The sequence below is a fragment of the Astatotilapia calliptera genome, chromosome 8 (assembly GCF_900246225.1).
Source record: "Astatotilapia calliptera chromosome 8, fAstCal1.2, whole genome shotgun sequence".
In the NCBI taxonomy this organism is placed as follows: Eukaryota; Metazoa; Chordata; class Actinopteri; order Cichliformes; family Cichlidae; genus Astatotilapia; species Astatotilapia calliptera.
Window position 1 is genome coordinate 24745858 of NC_039309.1, and position 21173 is coordinate 24767030.

General features: G+C 45.0%; 1 protein-coding gene across 7 annotated transcripts in view; it reads left to right on the plus strand.

Annotated features, from left to right (window-relative positions):
- Positions 1–21173, plus strand: part of ryr2a (ryanodine receptor 2a (cardiac)) — a 301573-nt gene that overhangs the window by 56069 nt on the left and 224331 nt on the right. For all 7 annotated transcript variants that reach the window (XM_026177557.1, XM_026177561.1, XM_026177558.1 and 4 more), the window contains exons 2-6: positions 2261–2380; positions 2864–2968; positions 19521–19595; positions 19823–19901; positions 20621–20733. In XM_026177557.1, coding sequence (XP_026033342.1) covers positions 2261–2380; positions 2864–2968; positions 19521–19595; positions 19823–19901; positions 20621–20733 — 492 coding nt within the window. The remainder of the gene's footprint in view (positions 1–2260; positions 2381–2863; positions 2969–19520; positions 19596–19822; positions 19902–20620; positions 20734–21173) is intronic.

Below are 21173 nucleotides of genomic sequence, written 5' to 3' on the forward strand. Positions count from 1 at the left end.
TCTATATCCCAGGTCCAGGTACCCCCGACCCCAGAGGGGCAAACCGTACCTAGACCCAGGAGATGTAACCCTTCTCTCTGGGGTGGAGGCAAGCAGACCGCCTCCTTATCTGCAGTAGCAGGGAGGCCCCGCATCCCAGACCCCAATGGTTAATAGAACGGGGGTGAGTGAAGACCCCAAACCTCCCTCTGCCCGCTCATATGTAGTGTTGCTATGTGCTGTTCTAAAGTGCATTTAAAACACAGGAGGGCATGGTGCTTCCTGCCACAGAGCAGCACGGCTCCTCCCGAAAACCCTCAGTGTCTATATGCATTTAAAATTGAGGGTAGGGCACCAGCGCCAGAGGTGGGTTTGAATACACAGCCCACCCCCAAGGCCCTATATGGCGTCTGGGAAGGGATCTCAAAACTGGATTATAGATGGCAGAGAGTTGGTGTCGTAAACCCCGCCTCTGTTCAAAGATGGTCGCTCACAGTGGACATAGATGGATTCTTTCACTCCTCTTTCAAACCATCTGTCCTCTCTGTCCAAAATGTGAACATTGGCATCCTCAAAGAGTGTCCTTTATCCTTAAGATGCAGATGGACTGCTGAGTCTTGTCCTGTGGAGGTGGCTCTTCTGTGTTGTGCCATGCGCTTGTGAAGTGGCTGTTTGGTCTCTCCAATGTAGAGGTCTGAGCATTCCTCGCTGCACTGTACAGCATACACCACATTGTTAAGTCTGTGTTTTGGCGTTTTGTCTTTGGGGTGAACCAGTTTCTGTCTGAGCGTGTTGCTGGGTCTGAAATACACTGGGATGTCATGCTTGGAGAAAACTCTCCTGAGTTTCTCTGATACGCCGGCTACATAGGGGATGACAATGTTGTTGCGTCTGTCCTTCTTATCCTCCCTCGCTGGTGTCTGGTCTTCTTTTCTGTGCCTCTTTGCTGACTTTAAGAACGCCCATTTAGGATAGCCGCACGTTTTGAGTGCTTCCTTTACATGTGTGTGTTCCTTCTTTTTTCCTTCAGGCTTAGAGGGAACATGTTCTGCCCGGTGGTGTAGGGTCCTGATTACTCCAAGTTTGTGTTCCAAAGGGTGATGGGAGTCAAAGAGGAGGTACTGGTCCGTGTGTGTGGGCTTCCGGTAAACTTCGATGTTGAGTTTGCCGTTCTCTTCAATGTCCACCATTTGGTTACAACATTGACCTCTAGGTCTCACTGTCCCACAGAGCATTGAAGTCTCCCAGTAGGATAACAGAGTCTCCAGGTGAAGCACCCTTGAACCCCCTGCTCAGGGACTCCAGTGGACTCTAGCCCACTGGGAAAATGCCAACGTACAGGCAGCAGGCCAAGGGGATACCAAGATACCCACTCCAGCCTGCCGCCTCTCATCAAGGGCAACTCCTGACTGGGACAGAGTCCAGCCCCTCTCGAGGAGACTGCTTCCAGAGCCCAAGCTGTGCATTTAGCTTAACCCGATTTTATCTAGCCGGTACCTCTCAACTTCACATTCTAGCTCAGGTTCCCCATCAGCAAGGGGACATTCCATGTCCCAGTCATCAGCCTTGGTGGCCAGGGATTGGGATTGGTCTGCCAGAGTCTCCACCCTTGGCCGCCGCCTAAAACACGCTGTGCCTGACCTCTACAGCTCCATTAAATCAGTGATTTTAGCGTGTTAGAGAAGAAAAATGGTGGATTGATGCAAATTGCATCCAGAACAGGAATTATACTGGGAATGCAATTTTGGTTGAACAAACACCTACACAGACAGCATGCTTAAACAGGCAGACCAGACCCTGAACTTCAGTAGATAAGCTGATGAGCAGTCAGGGTTGCAGGGTTGTCTCCATTTCTACTGTACATGTTTCTACAGTAAAATCACTGTGGCAGTTGCTTTAAATTCTCTTTGGGCTGGTTTCCATATTTGCTTATTGTTGTTGCTTTGTGTTAATAGGTAAACACTAAAAGAAAGATCATATGTTTGCCCTTATTAGGACAGGGATTTTCTGTTGGTGTGTGGGAAACTGTAGCCTATAGTTTATATTGTTAAATGTAACTATGTGGCAGTGCGTTTCAGGTCATTTTATCGTTTAGTGTAACAAATAAATTTCTCTGGCAAGTAATAAAGTAGCATACTACAATACTTTTAAGAAAGGTAATGAATAATGTGTTTTACTTTTTTTGATTAATGACCCCAACGATGCACAGCACAGCCCTGCTCCCTGCTGCCTTTGTTTTAAGCTCTCTGTCTTGACCCACTGTTTTTCTTTCTATGTTTAGGATGATGAAGTGGTCTTACAATGCTCAGCTACAATCCACAAGGAGCAACAAAAACTTTGTCTTGCTGCTGAAGGCTTTGGGAACAGACTCTGCTTCCTCGAGTCCATTTCAAACTCCAAGGTACAGTATTGACATAAGTAATAATCCTTTATTTCACAAGAATAGCCAGATCACCATCAAATGAGTGGGGAAAAATGATTTCACTGAAGAAAAAAATCCAGAACGTGTTGGCTGTAGCATGTATTTATGTGTCATGTTCATCAAACCCTGATCATCAGATCACAAACCAAAATGCTTTTGGAGAAGTTGCCTAATTAATTAAATGAGCGTCACAGCTTCCACAATAGCATTACAGTTTGAAAACTACTCTATACCTCATAGCTTTCATAGCTCCATTCATGCTATATTTTATAGGATTCACGTGTTTACTAAGAATTGTGTGTGCACAAAGTCAGAGCTGTACTCATCATAGATTTAATAAAGTCTCCTGTGCCACACAGGATAAACCGTGGCTCTTTTGGTGGTATAAAGGTGGCCTACACAACAGTGGACAGGAGGTTTTAATTTAGATGTAAATTTATAGCTGTTTTCTTGTTGTTTCAGAATGTACCTCCAGATCTGTCAATCTGCACTTTTGTGCTGGAGCAGTCGCTGTCTGTACGAGCCCTGCAGGAGATGCTGGCCAACACCCAAGAGAAGGCGGATGGGGTGAGTGTGGGCATGCATACACACACACATCAGAGAAGAGAGTATTAATAAATGTACTGTAGGTGTTGTTCACATTAGGGTGAGATCTTCTAGGGCAGACCTAGGGTAAGGTCATCTCCCAGCAAGAAGGTTCCTGGTTTGAACCCCAGCTGGGTCCTTTCTGTGTGGAGTTTTCAGGTTTTCCATGTGTCTGGGTGGGTCCTCTCCAAGTACTCCCTAAGCTGTGTAGGCAGACACAGGGGTGGACTACACAATATTAGAGAGTTTCCTATCACAGTTCAAAGACATTCATGTTAGGTTTGTTGGTGATTTCAAATTTGCTCATGGATGTAAGGAAGGGTTTAAATTGTATAGACTAAAGCAGCCGTCCCCAACCACCAGTCCGTGAGTCGTTTGGTATCGTGTTGTAGTTGTGTGTCTTATTTTGAAAGAAATATTTACGCGTTAGTGTAGTGACCAGAGAGCATTAAGGAGCAGAGAGGAGGATGTAGTTGGCGCATTTCAGGACACTGCTAATAAAGTAACACAATTACACAGTGAATTTGCGTTTATTATTATATTTACAAAATACCACAGTTTTTGTCTCGGTGGTATCATTTTATTTTGTTGTATTTATAAGCGACACCTTAAAGGCCGCTCTGTGAAAATATTGTCTGAAATTAATCTGGTCTGTAAAAAAGGTTTGGGACCGCTGATCTAAAACACTGGATTAATGTATGTTTAAATGTGACCTGTCTAGCATTACATGGTAAGAAAGACCAGAAAAGCATTATGTAAATCATGTAAATGTTCATTCCATCCATGCCTGATAAAACACAAAGAAGAACATGACACACACACGAGAAAGAGAGTCTGCTTATTCCACTCTTTTTAATGGGGGTTGTTCAAAGTGGTGAAAATGAAGCTGCTGATAAGATTTGACAGAAAATATTGGCTTAATTCACACACTTTGTCAGGTTATAAGGGTTTTTGACCCAAGCTTTTGTTTGTTATTGTGGGTTTGTTTTGTTCATTTAGCCTATTGTTTGCAGGGTTGTTGTACAGACTTCTGTTTGAATTATCATTATAGTAGTTTGTGGCTTTGTAACATTTGAAAAATTATGAAATCTGTACATTTTTAGTTAAACTACTGTGAAGACATCTACGTAATATATTTAACAAATTGTGTTAAAGCGTCTAAAGTGTTTATTTATTTATTGTCATGCCTGTTCCCGCAGTTTCCCATATGGAAAAGATATATATAAATCTTATAACGTTTGTATCTGTCTTGTGTGAAACTTGTATGAAAAGCATACAAGTGTGAAAACAGATATAAGATCCCTTGAAAAATTATATAATGAAACTTGTATGTTTTGGATACTTACTAAAACAATGTATGAAAGTAATGCGAAAGTGGCCACTTTCATGAGTAATCACATATAAGTTTTTACTATTTCTTTTCCGTATGGGTTCCCATAAATTTTGCTTGGCTTGTTCCCTGCATTCAGGTTGAGGAGTCATATGATGATGATGAAGCTTTGATTCCACAATCCCAAGAAACGATGTAGAAAATTAATAAAATCGATATCAGTTGATAATAATCTGCCGATTGCCTAGTTGAAAAAACTTGTATTCTGTGGGGGCTGGGAGCGCGCTTTGTTAGTCGCTCATTACGCCCAGGTTAAAGACTAATAACAGTTAATTCTCTCCTACCTGTAGCACGTGGAGTTTTTGCGCCTATATCTAAATAAATAAATACTGCAGGTTGGACACTTATTTGTGGGACATGTACCAGTTGTTGGATTTGGAGTGTTCCTTTCACAGCGCAAAATTTTTGAACCAGAGCACTAAAATCAGTCGCAAAGGTGATATACTAAGATTAATGGCAAACAGCAAGCAGGACTTTCTGCTTTTACGTTTATTTGGAAAGCATACATGGCAGGAATTGCCAGTTTTAAGCACGGTGCCAGAGTTTCGTGGTTGTTGTAGCGTTTTCCTGACCTTGTTAATCACCCAAAATATTTAGAACAAAGCATCACATATTTCTGGCAGAAATACTCACACACATATATATTGTTGTGCATTCGGAGCACATTTTGCATTTTATATAAGAGCATTAGCAGTGCAATGAAATATTTGTTTTATGCTTTCATGTTCACAAACACAGGTCACAATAATCATAGAATTATTACCTTTTGTCTGGCTTGCTCAGTGTGCACAACTTGTATTTTATTTGCTGCAAGCATTTACCTATATCAGTGTTTTATAGAAAGGTTCAACGTTATGCTTCTCTCATAATTATAGACTAGCTTAACAAATTTACAAGGTATAAATATATTGTTTAGCAAGCTTGTAAATGAATGCGCCACTACACAGCTCCTCGCCCTCTGATGGATACACAAGACATTACCAACGGTTTTCCTAAATGCCGCATAGGGGCGTTACTACTCGTGGTTGCATGGCCCTGTCAGGTATAAGGCAGCTGTTTTAAGTGGCTGTATCTGTATTTCCTGGATTTGTTTTTTGCCTGTGGACAATTTTTGCGTCACCTCGCCTTTTGCTAACTTTCGCCTGCCTTCCTTAGTCCACATTTGGATCCTTCTTCGCTGTCCATCACTAAACATGAACACATTTCAAGTTCTATAAGATAGGTGTGGGTTTAAAAAATGTAGTTTGAATAATGCGATGTCGATTCATTCAATTTCGAATCGATTTTTAAATATAAATGTTAGTGCTGTCAGTGTTAATCTCGTTAAAATGACGTTAACGCCATAACTGCATTAACGCGGCAAATCTCTGTTAGCGAGTTAGCACGGATCGCCCTGTCCAAGGGGCTGCACGGCGTCAACGCATTAGCACGGTTAGCTAGTTATACATTAGTACCATGCAGCCCGATGCACGGGGTGATCCGCGCTAACTCTCTAACGGAGATTTGCTGCGTTAATGCAGTTATGGCATTAACATCATTTTAACGAGATTAACGCTGACAGAACTAATAAATGTATTTTCCCAGAAATGCCAGGATCTCAGGTTAAATCTCACGAAACTATTTCAACAACCACCAAAGAGTTAAAACAGGAAATGAGGTAAACAGTTCTGCAAAAACATGTAAAATTAAAGCGTGGAGCTCCCCGTTCACCCGACGGCACGTACACGGACATTCTGGATGGTGAAAGCTGACATCTCACAGATTCTGAAGCTGCAGGTTTCTTCACTCTCCGACCAAAATTGACTAAACCAGCAGCAAAAGAAGATCAACGCTACGCTTCAAATTTGATAAGCACTGTCATGCATTCTCTCTTACCTTTGCTTTTACTTCCTGCAGAACTCTCTCCCAGTGTATTTTCTGCATTATTCGCTTGCTTAGTATGCTTTGGTGCTTATTACGCACCAGTCTATCTGTTGTGTGCAGTGCTGTTGGCTGCTGCTCTTTTTTTTTTCAAAGATAACCTCTGACAAGAAAGCCTCATTTCTGCTGTTCAATACCTGTTCAAGAAATTTAAAGTTTTACAGATGATGCAAAACTGCAAAACACTTAGCCGTGTCTCTAATAAACCTCTGTTACTTTGCTCTGCTTCACTTCAGTAGCATCAGGCAATGTTCATATATTGATTCATGGTCTTCTTCAGTTTTCAGTTTTTTAACTACTGCAGAATATTTTAAAGCGGCTAGGTGCTATAAAAAGCCAGGCTAGGAAAATCTCCTTGATGTTTTTCTGTGTTTTATCCTCAGTTACTTTGACACAAAGGCATCTGCTGTGATGCTCACATCGCTGTCTCACAAGTGTCAGCTTTGTCTTTACACTTAGATATAAAAACATGGATATGTACTGATAAATCAGAATCAGAGTCAGAATACTTTTTTAATCCCTATGGAAATTATTGGGTTACAGTTGCTCCAGGACAGTAACAGTAACAGACTAAACTATTTAAACAATACAAAATGTTACAGATTTTACAAATTTAGGAAATAGCACTAATATATACAAATCACTCAATTATAAATAAATATCAAGAATATTGACAAGAATATTACAGAGGCAGAATATATATGATTGACATTTGACTCTAACCTGTGAACTTTGTCATATGCTATTTTACTGCAGAGCATGTGCAAAAGGGTGTAACTATTGCAGTGTTTACAGTGTGTTAGATGGAGGAGTTGTACAGGGAGATGGCCACAGGCAGGAATGACTTCCTGTGTCGTTCAGTGGTGCTTTTTGGTAATCTCAGTCTCTCGCTGAACGTCCAGTCCAGTTTATTGTCTATGCATACTCCAAGGTATTTATAGCCCTTCACAATGTCCACGTTGACTCCTTAGATTGAAACAGGGGTCAAGAGTTTCCTGGTCTTCCTTGGTCTTTGCCACGTTGAGCTGCAAAATGATTCTGCTCAGACCACATGTCAAAGGAGTCAACCACAGCCTGACTCATTACCCCTGATGATGCATCCAACCACCGCAGAGTCATCAGAAAACTTCTGAAGATGGAGGTCTCTGTGCTGTGGCTGAAGTCTGTGGTGTAGAGGGTGAAGAGGAAGGGGGAGAGGACAGTCCCTTGTGTTGCTGATCACCTTGTCAGACACACATTTGGGAAGACACACATATATTGGTCGTCCTGTCAGATAATCAACAATCCAGGACACCAGAGAAGCATCCACCTGCATCGCTGTTAGCTTATCACCCAGGAGGGTCGGCCTGATGGTGAGGAATGCACTGGAAAAGTAAAAAAAACCATGAACCTCACAAGTTCACATCTCACCAACTGGACGAGATGGGCGTAGACACACTTGAGCAGGTAGATGATGGTGTCCTCAGCTCCGAGGTGGGGTCGGTAAGCAAACTGAAGGGGATCCTGATGTGGTCTGACTGTGGGTTGGAGCTGCTCCAGGACGAGTCTTTCCAGGGTCTTCATGATGTGGGAGGTCAGTGCCACAGGCCTGTAATCCTGGGGGCCACTGGGACGTGGCGTCTTTGATACAGGGACGAGGCATGATGTCTTCCACAGCACCGGGACTCTCTGCAGACTCAGACTCAACCAGAACAGTTTATGAAAGACTCCACAAAGCTGGGGAGCACAGGCCTTGAGGACAAGCGGACTCACTCCATCTGGTCCCGCAGACCTACCTGAGTGGAGCCTCCTCCTTTGCTTCTGAACCTGGTCGTGAATGAAAGTGATAGTTTCCACTCCAGCTTTCTCCTGTAATTGTCCTTAGCCTCTCTGATCGTGTCCTTCAGTAACACCTGGACCCTTCTCACCTTCTCTTTTTGCCCCCTCTGAAAGCCCTCTTTTTGTCATTGAGGAGGGCTTTGATGTCCTTAGTCATCCACAGCTTGTTATTTGGGTAAAAATTAGCTGGGACAATGAAGCCTGTGCAGAAGTTTATGTGGTCAGTGATACACTCAGTGAGCCCATTGATGTTCTCACAGTAAGGTCGGCAGAGGGAGGAACGTAAACAGCCACCAAGATTACATGAGTAATGGGCAAATAATATGGCCTGAGTCTAACAGCGCACAGTTCAAGTCCGGGCAACAAACCAGTTCTTAGATTGTTATGCGGGCAGGGTTACACCAGCGATTGTTAACGAGAATGGCAAGCCCCGCTCCTTCCTCCTCTACTTACTGCTCACAGCGCCGTCCCAGCAGCCCCGAACACTTTGGAAGACTTCCGCGGATGCGTTGTCGTCGGGAACATCCTGGCGCATCTGTGATTCAGTGAAACGCATCAAGCTACAATCCCGGTATTCCCTCTGACTCCGTGCTAGTGCTGTTAGCGCGTCCATCTTGTTTACTAGCGACCGAACGTTCCCCATTATAATAGACAGCAGACATGGTTTGTACCTCCTTCTCTCTTCGAGCCTCTGCTGTCTCACTGTCTCCTTCCTTCTCCTCTTCTGTCCTCCACGTCTGCATCCTCGCTGTGTTTTCCTCCAGATTTCATTTGGTACATCTGTGGGTCTGTCAACCAGCATCAGGGTGATCAGCTGATCTCTGGGGTAAACAGCCTGTGTGGTGTATAGGACAAATTTCAGGAGATTGAGGCAGACGAAGAGACATAACAGGGACATTTTTTAAGACGGAGCACCTTGAGAAATGACTGGTGTCCCTGCTTGCACTTATCTGCTGCAATGAGTAGAACCTTTTATTGCCAAACTTGAAAACTATTTATGTGTCCATGCATGATATGAATTCCAGCTATTGAACTACAGAAAATCAGTCTGTGGTTTTGAACTTTGCATCTGTGAAAATTGTGATTGACTTTCCCAGAATCAACAAGAACCAAAGTGCAAGATCAGCCAGATTGAATATTCAGTTCCCCATATGGCAGTGGCTATTAAACTGGAGATCTGGCTTCCAGTGAAGACAGGAGAACCAGAGAAAAATGCAGTACAAATGAGTTATAGTTCACTAATGCTGTCCCATTGTCCTTTATTTCATTGTTGTTATAAAATGTCTTGATGCATGTGCAATCATCCAAAAACTTGATGCTGTTCATGTGGATGTGGCGTTTTTAGTGGTAGAAACATCACTTCACTCATTCAAGTGAATTCTTCTGTCTAAGCAGGTTTCCCCAGCCAAACAGTACATTTGAATAATGAGTGAAACTAGCGCCACTGAGTGCACAATGGAATGTCAGGTCAGTTCCTTGAACATTAATCTGTAAATTGCCATGACCATTGATCAATGGCCAATAGTCGTTATGACTGCAGAGTCTTGGCCTGATGAGGTGGCTCGTCTGTGTTGTGCCATCTGCTTTGCCAGAGGTTCTTTGGTTTCCCCCGATGTATAAATCCTGCCAATCCTCCTGCACTTAACAGCGAACACTATGTTACCCTGTTTGTGTCGGGGGACCCGATCCTTGGGGTTTAAAAGTCAAAGGGACACTGTGTTTATAGAAAATGTGTTTCAACTGTTCCAATACTCCTGACACACACAAGGGATCACTAAGGGTGATCACTGATCACCACCTCCCTGTGAATGGTACTCATGGCCATTGATCAATGGTCATTGATCAGTGATCAACTGATCAGTGGTTGTTGGTCAATTGTCACAACAATTTGAATATTAATAATGAAGGAACTGACCTCCCAGCTCATTGTTCCTTCCGTGGTGCTAGTTTCAGTCATTATGCAAATGTAATGTTTATAATGTTGGGGAAACCTGCAGTCAGCTGAGACTGATGAAGTCACCTGGATGATGAGTGACAAGATGTTGTTATAAAATGTCCATAAAATTGTGGAACAGAGTGCATAATGTTTTGGTTTTTTTTAGCTTCTAATAAGAACAATTGCAGAAAAAGTTTGAGACTACAAATAGGTACATGTTTATACGGGTACATTTATTTTAAACACCAAAGCTATCAGAAGCTTTACACACAAAAAAAACTTATACAGGATGATTGGTTAAGCAGTGGAGCTTTGCTAAATAATGATTCCAAATGGCTTCAGCAAAATGACACTTCAGATAGCTAATTTCAGTGTTCCCTTTCAGCCAGACTTATAATACATTTGCAGAATGAGTCATGTAAAACTTGTACTGTAATGCTGAAGAGACCTGCATGCCTTTTCCCCTGATATATGCTTTTTGTGCAACTGTATTTTTACCTAAATGTCTACAACAAAGGTGACTAATTCTTGAAAATTATGACTCAAACTTTTATTAAATATCTGCTTTATTGAATCGCTACCTTATCGTGGTGGAGGGGTTTGTGTGTCACAGGGATCCCAGGGGCTATGTTGTCTGGGGGCTTTTGCCCCCTGGTAGGGTCTCCCATGGCAAATTGGCCCTGGGTGAGGGACCAGACAAAGAGCGATTCATAAGACCCTTATGAAAAGGACACCGAGGGAACAGTTTACCCTGCCCGGGATAGGGTTACCGGGGCCCCGCCCTGGAGCCAGGCCCGGGGAGGGTGCCCGAGGGCGAGCGTCTGGTGGCCGGGCCTTAGTCAATGGGGCCCGGCCGGGCACAGCCCGAAGAGGAGACATGGGCCCATCCTCCCGCAGGCCCACCACCCGCAGGAGGCGCCATAGGGGTCGGGTGCATTGTGTGCCGGGTGGCGGCCAGGAGCGGAGGCCCTGGAGGACTGACCCCCGGCTGCCAAGACTGGCAATAGGGACATGGAATGTCACCTCTCTGGTGGGGAAGGAGCCTGAGTTAGTGCGTGAGGTTGAGAGGTACCGGCTAGATATAGTCGGGCTCACCTCTACACATGGCTTGGGCTCTGGAACCAGTCTCCTGGAGAGGGGCTGGACTCTGTCTCAGTCTGGAGTTGCCCCTGGTGAGAGGTGGCGGGCTGGGGTGGGTATCCTAATATCCCCTCGGCTTGCTGCCGGTACGTTGGGGTTTTTCCCGGTGGACGAGAGGATTTGTTCCCTACGCCTTAGGGTCGGGGAACAGGTCCTGACTGTCATCTGCGCTTATGCGCCGAGTGGCAGCTCAGAGTACCCAGCCTGGGGGGGGGGGGGGTGCTGGGGGGTGCTCGGCTGGGAGACTTCAATGCTCACGTGGGTAACGACAGCGAGACCTGGAGGGGCGTGATTGGGAGGAACGGCCTCCCTGATCTGAACCCGAGCGGTGCTTTGTTATTGGACTTCTGTGCTAATCACAGTTTGGCCATAACGAACACCCTGTTCGAACATAAGAGTGTCCATAAGTGCACGTGGCTCTAGGCCGTAGGTCGATGATCGATTTTGTAATCGTATCAGCAGATCTGCGACCATATGGTAAATGGTAAATGGCCTGCATTTGTATAGCGCTTTTCTAGTCCATAGGACCCCAAAGCGCTTTACACTACATTCAGTCATCCACCCATTCACGCACACATTCACACACTGGCGATAGCAAGCTACATTGTAGCCACAGCTGCCCTGGGGTGCACTGACAGAGGCGAGGCTGCCGGACACAGGCGCCACCGGGCCCTCTGACCACCACCAGTAGGCAAACACGGGGTTAGTATCTTGCCCAAGGATATTTGGCATGCAGCCAGGATGCAGCCTGGGATCGAACCACCGACCTTCTGATTAGTGGCTGACCTGCTCTGCCACCTGAGCTACAGCCACCCCATATGTTCTGGACACTCGGGTAAAGAGAGGGGCTGAGCTGTCAACTGATCACCACCTGGTGGTGAGTTGGATCAGGTGGCGGGGGAAGACGCTGGACAGACCTGGTGCACCTAAACGCGTAGTGAGGGTGTGCTGGGAACGTCTAGCAGAGGCCCCAGTCCGCGAGATCTTTAACGCACACCTCCGGCAGAGCTTCAACAGCATTCCGAGGGAGACTGGGGACATTGAGTCCGAATGGACCATGTTCAGCGTCTCCATTGCCGAAGCTGCTGCATTGAGCTGCGGCCGCAAGGTGGTTGGTGCCTGCCGTGGTGGTAATCCCCGAACCAAATGGTGGACACCAGAGGTGAAGGGAGCCACCAGGCTGAAGAAGGAGTCCTATCGGGCTTGGTTAGCCTGTGGGACTCCGGAGGCAGCCGACAGGTATCGACAGGCCAAGCGGAATGTGGCTCGGGCAGTGGCTGAAGCAAAAACTCGGGTGTGGGAGGAGTTCGGAGAGGCCATGGAAAAAGACTTTCGGACTGGCTCGAAGAGATTCTGGCAAACCGTCAGACGTCTCAGGAGGGGAAAGCGGTGCTCTACCTGCACTGTGTATAGTGCTGGCGGAGCGCTGCTGACGTCGACTGAGAAAATTGTCAGGCGGTGGAAGGAATACTTCGAGGACCTCCTTAATCCCACTGACACGTCTTCCAAGGAGGAAGCAGAGTCTGGGGATGAGGGGAATGACCCGCCAATTTCCGGGGGCGAGGTCACTGAGGCAGTTAAACAACTCCTTGGTGGCAGAGCCCCTGGTGTTGATGAGGTCCGCCCCGAGTTCCTGAAGGCTCTGGACGTTGTAGGGCTGTCCTGGTTGACACGCCTCTGCAATGTTGCGTGGAGATCAGGGGCAGTACCTGTGGACTGGCAGACCGGGGTGGTGGTCCCCATCTTTAAGAAAGGGGACCGGAGGGTGTGTTCCAACTACAGGGGGATCACACTCCTCAGCCTCCCTGGGAAAGTCTATGCCAGGGTGCTGGAAAGGAGAGTTCGTCCGTTAGTCGAACCTCGGATACAGGAGGAACAATGCGGTTTTCGTCCTGGTCGCGGAACACTGGACCAGCTCTTTATCCTCTCCAGGATACTTGAGGGTGCATGGGAGTTTGCCCAACCAGTCTACATGTGTTTTGTGGACTTGGAGAAGGCATTCGACCGTGTCCCTTGGGGTGTCCTGTGGGAGGTGTTGCGGGAGTATGGGGTGTCTGGCCCATTGCTACGGGCCATTCGATCCCTATACAACCATTGCAAGAGCTTGGTTCGCATTGCCGGCAATAAGTCGGACTCGTTTCCGGTGGGTGATGGGCTTCGCCGGGGCTGCCCTTTGTCTCCGGTTCTGTTCATAATTTTTATGGACAGGATTTCTAGGCGCAGCCAAGTGGCGGAGGGCTTTCGCTTTGGTGGCCTCAGAATCTCATCTCTGATTTTTGCAGATGATGTGGTTCTGTTGGCTTCATCGGGTGAGGGCCTCCAGCTCGCACTGGAACGGTTCGCAGCCGAGTGTGAAGCAGCGGGAATGAGGATCAGCACCTCCAAATCTGAGGCCATGGTTCTCAGCCGGAAAAGGGTGGAGTGCCCACTCCGGGTCGGGGATGAGTTCCTGCCCCAAGTGGAGGAGTTCAAGTATCTCGGGGTCTTGTTCGCGAGTGATGGGAGAAGGGAGCCGGAGATCAACAGACGGATTGGGGCTGCGGCTGCAGTAATGCGGACGCTGCACCGGTCCGTCGTGGTGAAGAGGGAGCTGAGTGTAAAAGCGAAGCTCTCAATTTACCGGTCGATCTACGTCCCTACCCTCACCTATGGCCACGAGCTGTGGGTAGTGACCGAAAGAACGAGATCGCGGATACAAGCGGCAGAAATGAGCTTCCTCCGAAGGGTGGCTGGCCTCTCCCTTAGAGATAGGGTGAGAAGTTCGGCCATCTGGGAGGGGCTCAGAGTAGAGCAGCTGCTGCTCCACATCGAAAGGAGCCAGCTGAGGTGGTTCGGGCATCTGACAAGGATGCCCCCTGGGCGCCTCCTGGGTGAGGTGTTCCAGGCATGTCCCACTGGGAGGAGGCCCCGGGGCACACCCAGGACACGCTGGAGAGATTATATCTCTCGGCTGGCCTGGGAACGCCTTGGTATTCCCCCGGATAAGCTGGAGGAGGTGGCTGGGGAGAGGGAGGTCTGGGCCTCTTTGCTTAGGCTGCTGCCCCTGCGACCCGGCCCCGGACAAAGCGGATGAAGATGGATGGATGGATGGATCTGCTTTATTCATGTGAACAGTTTTGTGGTGAATCAAATTTGGTAATTAGCTCTGAGTCTGATAAACTGTGGTAGACTGGCAACTTGGTACACAGTGCAGATGTAGTGGTATTAGTGGTATATTTTTCACACTCAGTAGGTATCAAGGCGAGAACCATGAAAAACAGACACAAACAAACACATGCACTTACAAATATAAATCTAGGCATATACTGACACATTAAGGCAACCAACCTGAACTGATTTCTGACACATCATGCATACAACACTGTAAAATTACAATCTAGCATCAATGTAAAGTATACTAATCTATATTTACTGCTGTTTGATTACAGCTAATAGTTACACTGTCACCCATTTTAGACACGGTAGATGTAACATCATTGGCGCTTTGTCATCAGGTTAAAATGAAGGTACTCTGTCAAGTTAGGTTGCACTGACAGAACAAGCCACAGCATTTGTGCGACACAGTCAAATTACACCATGTGAGATTTAACAGTAGTCCAGGTGCTTTATAATGCATGGTGTCACTTACCATGGCAACTATAGTTTCACAATTCCTTTAATAATCAGAGAAGCCAACAAAATGTATTCATCGTAATACTAGCATTTATGCTATGAACCTGCGCCTGGTGACCTCTCTGAAGTTCTCAGTATCACTTGCTGTTAGGTCTTTATCATTACTGTCTCAATGTTGTGGATAATGGTGTAAATTAAGTCTGACTTTGAAGAAGACCATAGGTTGATCCTTCTGCTCTTGAAGCAGCAGACATATAATAAACTCAGAAGACTTCTAGAAACAGCCCGAGGCAACAAACTTACTTCTGTTAATATTCTAACAATACTATCAAGATTTTAAAGATTAAAGTAGATATTGATATCACATTAATATCCATCGCATCATTTACTGCACATTAAATAAGTTCTTCCTAGGACTGCACTCTCAGCTCTCGGATGTTGTGTACTGTTAGCAATCAACAGTTTGTCTTTCTGTATCTGGAAGTCCCACAGGATCTTAGCTCAGTCATTCCTGACCACCCTGGGCTGGTATTCCATTTCCAGGCCATACTCGGCACAGATGTTTCTGTATATTATGCCGGCCACTTGGTTATGGTGCTCCATGTGTGGCCTGCCTGCTAGCATCTTACACCCTGCTGTTATGTGCTGGATTGTCTGAGGACCATCTTTGCACACCTGGGGTCTTGCCTGGTGTGGTAGATCCCAGTCTGTATGGATCTTGTGTTAAGAGCTTGTTCCTTTGCTGCCATGATTAGAGCCTCTGTGCTGTCTTTCAGTCCAGCTTTGTCCAGCCACTGGTAGGACTGCTGGATGTCAGCCACCTCCTCTATCTGCTGGTGGTAAATACCATGCAGGGGCCTGTCCTTTGATGATGGTTCTTCTCTTTGCTCCTCTTTTTTCTCGGGTTTCTGCTGCCTGAGGTATTCACTAATCACAAAGTCAGTTGTGGCCATCTTCTGATGTACTCATGAATGTTGGTTGGCTCATCCTGGACAGTGGTTCTGCTGCTCACCAGTCCTTAGACTCCTTCCTTTCTCTTAGCGCACCATCTCAGGGTGCTGGATTTGGGGTGAAACCCTCCAAGAATGGCGAGGAGCTTCCTTGTCTTGATGTCAGTGGCTTCTATCTCCTCCTTTGGCCAGCTTATTACCCCAGCAGGGTGCCTGATCACCGACATAGGTGATCAAGTACAGGACATAGGTGTTGATTGTCTGGAACTTCTTTTATCTATTCAGCTGACTCCTCAGGACTTCCCTTACCCTCTGCAGGTATTTACTGGCCTTCTTATTAGTGCACACTGTCCATGTAAATGCAACAGTCTGAAAATAGGGCAGATGAGTTGCCACCATTAAAACAATGATTCCGCTTAAAATAAAGCACTTGCTTTTACTGACCCCTAATAAACCCTCTCTTACTTTGTTTAAATCACAGAAAAATTACGAGTCTTTCAGTTCCTGTTTTACAGCTGCTGTCACTGGTGGGGAAAGTGCAACCCTTCCCTGTTTTTTCCTGCAGGATGGCGTGCTAATGAGGCGGTGGTCCCCAGATGACACCAACAAAACGTACATTTTTATGGAAAATAAACCATCACAGATAAGTCTAAATATTCTACAAAACCCAAAGCACAATGGTGGTCTAGCACTAGCACATTTTTATCACTACTTCTTATCCAATAGATTGCTACATGTTTCAAAATGGATTAAACCAAGCTCATATTAGACAGGGCTTGGCTGGACCTAGAATAAGCATTCTATGGACAAGTAAAAATATCTCATTTGCCAATTGTAAACTCCAATATTAAGCATCAAAACTGCTTTAAAAGCCTTAACATATCTTAATCTTAAAAATTAAGTCTTCACTGTCAAGCTTGTGGGAGAAACAAGACCCAAATGCAGTACTTCCTGAGAAGCGACAGTGAATTTATTTACAGTGAAGAAACAAGCAACGACGTGCGAAGCAGTATCAAAAAACGTGGTTCCCTCCATGATGATTTCCCAGCTCCCATGCAGTGAATCCCTCTCTCGATCTGTGGCGCTCAAAAATCCATTCAGAAATATTTGCAAGTGGTGCACGGCTCTCTCGACACTCTCCCGATTGTTGTCCTGGCTAAACAAGACACGATAATTGGGTGACTAACCACGACGAAGGACAAGGGATCTTTCACCATAGCACTGACTGACTGTTCAGGCACTGTGTCATTCAATGATCCAGTGTTGGCTGAAGTCCAGCCATTATGTGAAATAGTGTGCCTGTGATGAGAATCATCGTCAGCAGGTGAGTATGATTGCCAGCGGGTGTGGCTGGCTTCAGGGTAGGAAAACTGTCCAGGAAACAATGGGATCAAAACAAAGCAGAAAAGGCAGGTTGACTGGGAAGGACTGGAGGACCATGGCATTCACTTATCCCATGTAAACCAGCACCCATTTGGAACATTCCATATACTTGTCAGAGAAAGAAAATATTACAATTGTCATCGTGGCATGAGAAAGGGGTAAAAAACAGTAAGGAAAGTTCCATATCAAACTATAGAATCAGCAACAATACCTTTCTTTAATATAAGTAACTAAAGTCCATAATACAGGAAAAATTTAATCCCAATCAACTGAATCTAGAAATACCTACTTGGTCCCACAATTTTTAAATATCAGCACCCTCAAATGCCTATTGCCCAAAATTATAAGCTATTGTTTAAAACTGATGAATCAATATCCCTCCAAACCATCAATTGGGAGCAAGATCTTTCCATAAATCCAGATAAAAGATTCTGGACACGATACGCTTAAACACCTTCAGAAAAGCCCAACTTACAATTTGTACAATACAAAATTCTCTACAGAGCACACTATAGAGGACAAAGGTTGTTCCAAATGGGCCTTACATACTCAGACAAATGTGCCCATTGCAAAGACAACTCTGCTGAGAACTATATGCATGCTATATGGTCCTGCACACCTGTCAAAAGGCTCTGGATATGTGACGACGTGGTTTAGCTGCTGGATCCCAACCTCACCCAAGCTGTCCATCTTAGGGGGAAAAAGTGAACTAGATAAGTAAACACATCACATATGTTCCTTATGGATTGCTAAGAAAACTTTTCTCATGAACTGGAAGTCAAAAAACAGCTTATGCATTAATCAATAGAGAAATTTAATTCTAGATCACATCAGTCTGGAGACAATGTCTGCCTCCTCAAAAAAAAACCCAAAACTGATTTAATTTGTTTCTGCGTTTTGGAGATGAGGGTGGTTCCCATCTTTCAGAAGGGGGACCAGGGGGTGTGCTCCATCTATAAGGGGATCACACTCCTCAGCCTCCCCAGTAAAGTCAATGCCAGCGTGCTGGAAAGGAAAGTTCGTCTGTTAGTTGAACCTTGGCTACAGGAGGAACAAAGTGGTTTTTGTGCTGGTCGCAGAACACTGGACCAGCTCTCTACTCTTGAGGATACTGGAGGGTGCATGGGAGTTTGCCCAACCACTACATGTATTTTGTGGAAATGGACAAGGCATTTGACCGTGTCCCTAGGGGTCTCCCGTAGGAGGTGCGTTGGGATCATGGGGTGTCTGGCTCGTTGCTACGGTCCGTCCTGATGAAGAGAGAGCTGAGTGTTAAAGTGACGCTCTCCCAGGGTCCCAGGGGTGTGTTACTGTTAGAGGCCAGAGTAACCTGTAAGAGCTGCTTATACTGATGTAGATTTTGACCTACAGTACATGGAATACAAGTATACATGATAACCTGTATTATTATTATTACATCATTCAAAGGGTAGTGGCCTACCTTTTGAATGATGGTCATCACTAATGATACCCAGTTAGTTGCCAAGTGCACAGATTTAGAGGTGAGCTGCTGATAATGGGTGTGGCTGAGGGGAGGGCTTGATCGGAGGCCCACCCTGGCAAGCACGCTTTCAGATGAAGCAAGATTGACATCAGCAGGAAGCAGTTACAGCTTGGCAGGTCTCCTCCCCGGCTCCATCCAAGCTCTTTTTGCCTACTGGATAATACTCATAGGGTCAAAGACTTGGACTTTTTAAACAGAGAGCCGGCTCCAGTCCTTCCTGTACTGAGGGTGCCTGGTCAAAATCCAACAGCTCTCAGGCCCTGAGTAGTCTGAGCTACTTTTGTGGACTTCACAATATCAGGCATATAGTTTTTTGATATATCCATCACAAATCAGAGAAATTGAGAACAATAGCAGTGAACAAAATATAATGAAACGTTTTTGTTATAAGAAGAATTTCTTTTTCAAAATAATTTGATAATTTTTGCATTCATTGGCTAGTGGAGGGTTGCAGACTCAGAGCTGTGCACTGTGGCCCAGACATGTGGGATGTGGTTGCCTGCTCAAGTGTCAAGAAAAACCCCCCACGTGTCATATTCTAAGCAGCAATATAACTGTTAGACCAGAAAAGACACTCTGAATGTGAAGCAGGTGTTAGCAGTGAGTCCATCGGCTCAGTGCCCAAGTCATTGTTTCATTTGAAATCAATAGAATATTGTAATTACGCCATGAGCTAAGGATGGAAAGATGGCCGTGACGTAGCAATGATTACACTTCTACAAAGGGTACCTCTAAGCTGCTATGAAACATCTTGTTTTTCTTTATATAAAGCCAAAATTTTATTTCTGCCTGTGTCTATTGTATTGGCAGCTTTAGCTCTCCTGTTTATTGACATGTGTGCTTTAACGTTCTGTGTTGTTGTCTTTCAATAATTCTCTCAGATGGCCCAGGGAGGAGGTCATAGGACTCTACTGTATGGACATGCTGTGCTCCTGCGACACTCTTACAGTGGAATGGTCAGTGACACAGACTACATCTAAAAACATAGTGCAAAAAGATCCTTTTATCATGAATGTTGTAACATAGTTGGGAATAAGAAAAAGAAAAGCCTTTCATTCATCCCTCTGCTAAGGCACAATGTTTAAATGTTCACGCACAGTTCTAGAGGTTCAGTGAATGTACTGTCATTTCTTGATAATTTGATTGATAAAATCATTTTATTTATTTGTGTTTCTCTGTTTAGTACCTGTGCTGCCTGTCCACCTCGCGTTCATCCACAGACAAACTGGCTTTTGACGTGGGGCTGCAGGAGGATACCACAGGTATTTATGTTTTGTACAAATATCTGCACCACCGCTAAACGAAATGAGCGTGTCTCATTTAAAAGCTAAAACAATGGAAAACGATAATAAATAAAAACACTTCAGATAGTCCTTGTTGTGTAACACTGTAAAATATCCAGCCTGGCCCAAGTGAAAATATTTGACTGCTCACACGATTGCATATAATCCAAAAAGTTGACTTTCTTTAAAAATTCACCAGTTGTGAATTTTGGATAAAGGAGTGTTACGCAGAGTGTAAACATCAACTAGCTTCAACAAAATAAAGTTGTTATATGTTAAATATCATATACACCCCCCACACCCTCCTGTATAACTGTATTAGCAAGAACAAGTTCAGCAAAACGTCTGTTTTGTGTGTCATGCTGCTGTTTGCTTTTAGTTTCTTGACATCATTACTGGAATGAAACTCGGTATTATTATAGAGTCTGACTGCTGATAAATGAAAGCTGCTGTGGAGAAACATAATGCACCACACCGAGATCTACTGTCTGCCTTATTGCTGAGCTCTCTTTTTAAAAGTCATGGAAATTACAACAGTTTCAGGGTTGAACCAAAGTGGTGCACACCCAGCAAGGAAATGGACACAAGTTTGTTTTTCGTGGACACATCGCTGCTTTATCTCCTGTAATACTGATGATGATGATGATGATGATGATGTGTGTGTGTGTGTGTGTGTGTGTGTGTGTGTGTGTGTGTAGGCGAGGCATGCTGGTGGACCATCCATCCAGCATCAAAGCAGCGCTCGGAGGGAGAAAAGGTTAGAGTGGGAGATGATCTCATCCTGGTCAGCGTCTCCTCTGAAAGATATCTGGTCAGTAGCAGCTGTGTGTGGGAACATGCCAGCAAAGATGAACTCAGATCTTGATGTTGCTTGCTTTCTTTCTTCATGTGGCAAGACGTGTCCTAGTACTAGTAGGATTTACAAATTATATTTACAGCAGGCAAAATAAATATTGAAGACATCACCTATTTTCTAAAAAAATATATTTCTAAAAGTGCTGTCGACAGAAATTCTCAGCAGAAGTCAGTCACATCCCATCCAATCTGTACATGCCAAGAGAAATCAAACCATAGATGTCAATAAATTAAGTTTTGCGTAATAATAAAAATTGACACAGTCTTTAGGTCTTTCCACAGATTTTCAGCTGGATTCAGGTCAGGTGATTGGATTCTAGCAGCATCATCGTCTCATTGTCCTGTGTGAAACATCCTTATTTAATGTTCATCATCCTGGTAGATGGCAGCAGATTT